This window comes from Artemia franciscana, chromosome 3 (assembly GCF_032884065.1).
Source record: "Artemia franciscana chromosome 3, ASM3288406v1, whole genome shotgun sequence".
NCBI lineage: Eukaryota > Metazoa > Arthropoda > Branchiopoda > Anostraca > Artemiidae > Artemia > Artemia franciscana.
Window position 1 is genome coordinate 54,373,134 of NC_088865.1, and position 3,158 is coordinate 54,376,291.

At 36.9% G+C, this 3,158-nt stretch overlaps 1 protein-coding gene across 1 annotated transcript in view; it reads right to left on the bottom strand.

Moving 5' to 3' along the window:
• LOC136025568 (uncharacterized) overlaps positions 1 to 683 on the bottom strand; it is a 31,167-nt gene extending 30,484 nt beyond the window's left edge. Inside the window, exon 1 of the mRNA XM_065701594.1 lies at positions 561 to 683. Coding sequence (XP_065557666.1) covers positions 561 to 683 — 123 coding nt within the window. The remainder of the gene's footprint in view (positions 1 to 560) is intronic.
• Positions 684 to 3,158: the final 2,475 nt, after the last annotated feature.

The window sequence follows — 3,158 nt, forward strand, 5'->3', positions numbered from 1 at the left end:
GTTATTGGGAGGTATTCATACATTTTTTGGGGGCGGGCATATTTTCTACTGGGGGGGGGGGGTTCCAAGGAGACAATTTTCCACGGGGAGGAAAGTTTTTAGGGGGTGAACTTTTTAGTAGACATTTTACAGGGGGGGAATTTGCCAGAAATCCAATCTTTCATTTTGCCGACTCAATTTTACGCGTGGACATAAAATGGTTAATTTTGTGAGGTAAATCATAACCGAGTCTAAATTGTCTATTTTAAGCTATCTCCCATGCTGCTGATCGATGCAAGACACTGGCGGATCTATAAGGGCCTAAGGGACCCCCCCCCAAAAGGTTAAGTCAATTATTGGCACTTTTGTCTCATCCCCCCCCCCCAAGAGTTTGCTCAAGATCCGCCCCTGATGCAAGACGTTGATGTTCTTCAGCATCTTCCCCATCAACTTTTAATTTCCGTGCTTCTTAAAAAGAAGAATTCTGGATATGGCTTCACACATATTAAGGCTTTGTGTTATAAGGCGCATAGATCAGAATGAAACTCATATTACCAATAGACCCAACCCTTCAATCATACCCCATGGCTATGAAAACCGGTGCCAACTTTAGAAGGTAGATTCGAAATTCCATCCTTCTCCTTTATTGATGGGTCGCTTATTCGTGTTTTCAATAAAACCAACTTCATGACGACCCGAATCATCTTGGATGTCCAGACCAACAACTACAGAGATATATCAGTAAATAGCACGCAAATAAACAATAGATACGAGGGTACCGAGCTTTGCTTGGTAAAAAGAAAGACAATTTTTCAAATCTCTTTCACAAAATTCATTTTATTTTATTTGGCAAACCTTGCTGCATATTCATACCAACAGATTACTACGTACTATCAGCAATCCAATGAAATTTTAATATGCTTTTTAAAACATTTAGCACAGACACTCAGCAAAATACATTATAATTATTCCAAGTATTTGTGACGTCATTCATAAGAAAAATGCTTTTCAAAAATTAAGGCCCTAAAAAACTTTCTCAAAGTCGTGACTTAACTAGATCGACAAAATATTTTTTTGGAAGGGGGGGTGAGGGGTTTGAAAAAGAAAAACTTTAAAAACACATCAAAATTTGTTTTTATTCATGTTTGTTACTTTTTTACAAGTCGGACAAAATTTCAGGGGAGGGGTGTGTGTGTTCAAACCCCATAAGCCCCCCTGGATACGGAGAAATGCATGGAAATCTGGCAATAGTGGAAGAACATACTACAGGATTCTAAGGAGCAGTTAATCGTTTCTAAGATTTTATGTATAAAATGTACCCTCCCCTCCCAAAGCCGCTGTTAATCTTTCGAATATTTTCGCGCAACAACACCCGAAGTTTGGGTTAACAATCCTAACCAAATTTTTCAAATACTTTTAAGTTTAAAGCTCTAATCGCAACCACACGCAACAGGTAAGCTAGTAATCGATAAACAATTAATTCATACTATAAATATTTAATCATTTCCATTCAAATCCCAAAACTAAGTTTTGCAGCGCACCCTTACTTTAAACCCTAATCTGAAAGAAAATAGGTTCTAGATCTTGATTATTACAGTTGTTTATGGTAGTCTTGAAGGAATATATGATTTTTAATATTTTTATTTTATAATTGTAAGAACATGCTTACACAGGTACTTTAATAGACTTTTTTTTATGTAATTTAAGTAATACACAATTAATTTACTACTATGAATTATTAAACTAATAAAAAACACTTAAATGAAATAGTTTTAAAAATTAACTCAATGCGTCAATGATTATATATTAACTGTTTAATAAATTAATGGATAACATAAATTATAGATTTGTCTCACAACTGTTATACATCCATAGATTCAACTTTACAGGCCAGGACAGGCGCACTTCACCACCCAAACTAGCCAGATTATCACTAGTGTTGCCACGTTCAATACTGAAAATAAGTATAATTTGCCATATCAAAACCAATGCAATAATTGGCAATATCGCAAACCACTCAAATTAGTCAGATTATCAACAAACATTTTGTCGCAAGAAAAAAGGACTCTTCCCCAATCAGCAGGGTTCCGTTCTGTCTCCATTTATATACATAATATTGATAGACTTTATCTTAAGGAGCACAGGAAAGGCAATGGGAAACCACGGAATCAAATAAGAAAGGAAAAACTTCGTAGACTTAGATTGTGCTGATGATTTAAATATCCTAGATGAAAGTGTGAGCAAAATGAATGAAAATTTTAGAGGATTTGCAACTTCAGGGTGCTAAAAAAAAGTTTAAAAATTAATGTTCTAAGGACTAAGTCGCTATGGCTAGGAATAAGTGAAGATGACAAGGTAGCGCTGGGTTACGAAAAAATTGATCAAGTGGACAGCTTCACTTACCAAGGTAGTATTATTAGTGAAGACGATGGGAGGAGTGAAGATATTAAAAGTAGAATAGTGAAGGCTCAGGGTGTTTGTTTCACAGCGGACAAAGGTTTAGAAGGATAGGAAGATAGGTGTGCAAACCAAGATTAGAATATTGGAAGCTACAGTGATGACAGTGGTCAAATATGGCTCTGAAGCATAGGCGCTCCAAAAAAGGATGAATACTTGCTAGATCTTTTCCAAAGAAACTGCCAACGGATTTTTTTGGGTACCTGGCTGACTGACCGTATTTAAAACAGCAGGCTGAGCGAAAAGTGTGGTTCAATCCGGCTTTCCAGGAGTATAATGAGAGAAAAGTTGACATGGCTAGGAATCGTTCTGCAGATGAAGGATGACAGATTGCCGAGGATTGTTCTTTTCGGGTAAGCATCTAGAGCTAAACAGAAAGCAAGTCGTCCCGGGTTGGGGTGGGAGGATGTCGCAAAAAAAATTAAGGGTAATGGGAACTTCTTGGGAGGGTGTAAAGAGCGAGGCTTTTAATAGATTAGGATGGAGGAGGAGCGTAGGTAGCTGTGTTGGCCTCAGAAAGATCAATGCTGCAGTGAGTTGTTAGTTGTAGTAGTTGTAGTTTTAGCAGAATACAAAGAAGAATATAGTACATATAGTTTTCGGGTATACAGAAGCAAAACTAAAATTTTAAGATTTGGTCCCCTAAAACGAGATTTAGCTTCCTGGTTTTCGCTTCTTGCATAAACATTCCTAAGAAATAATTTCAGCAACAATTGCTGCAT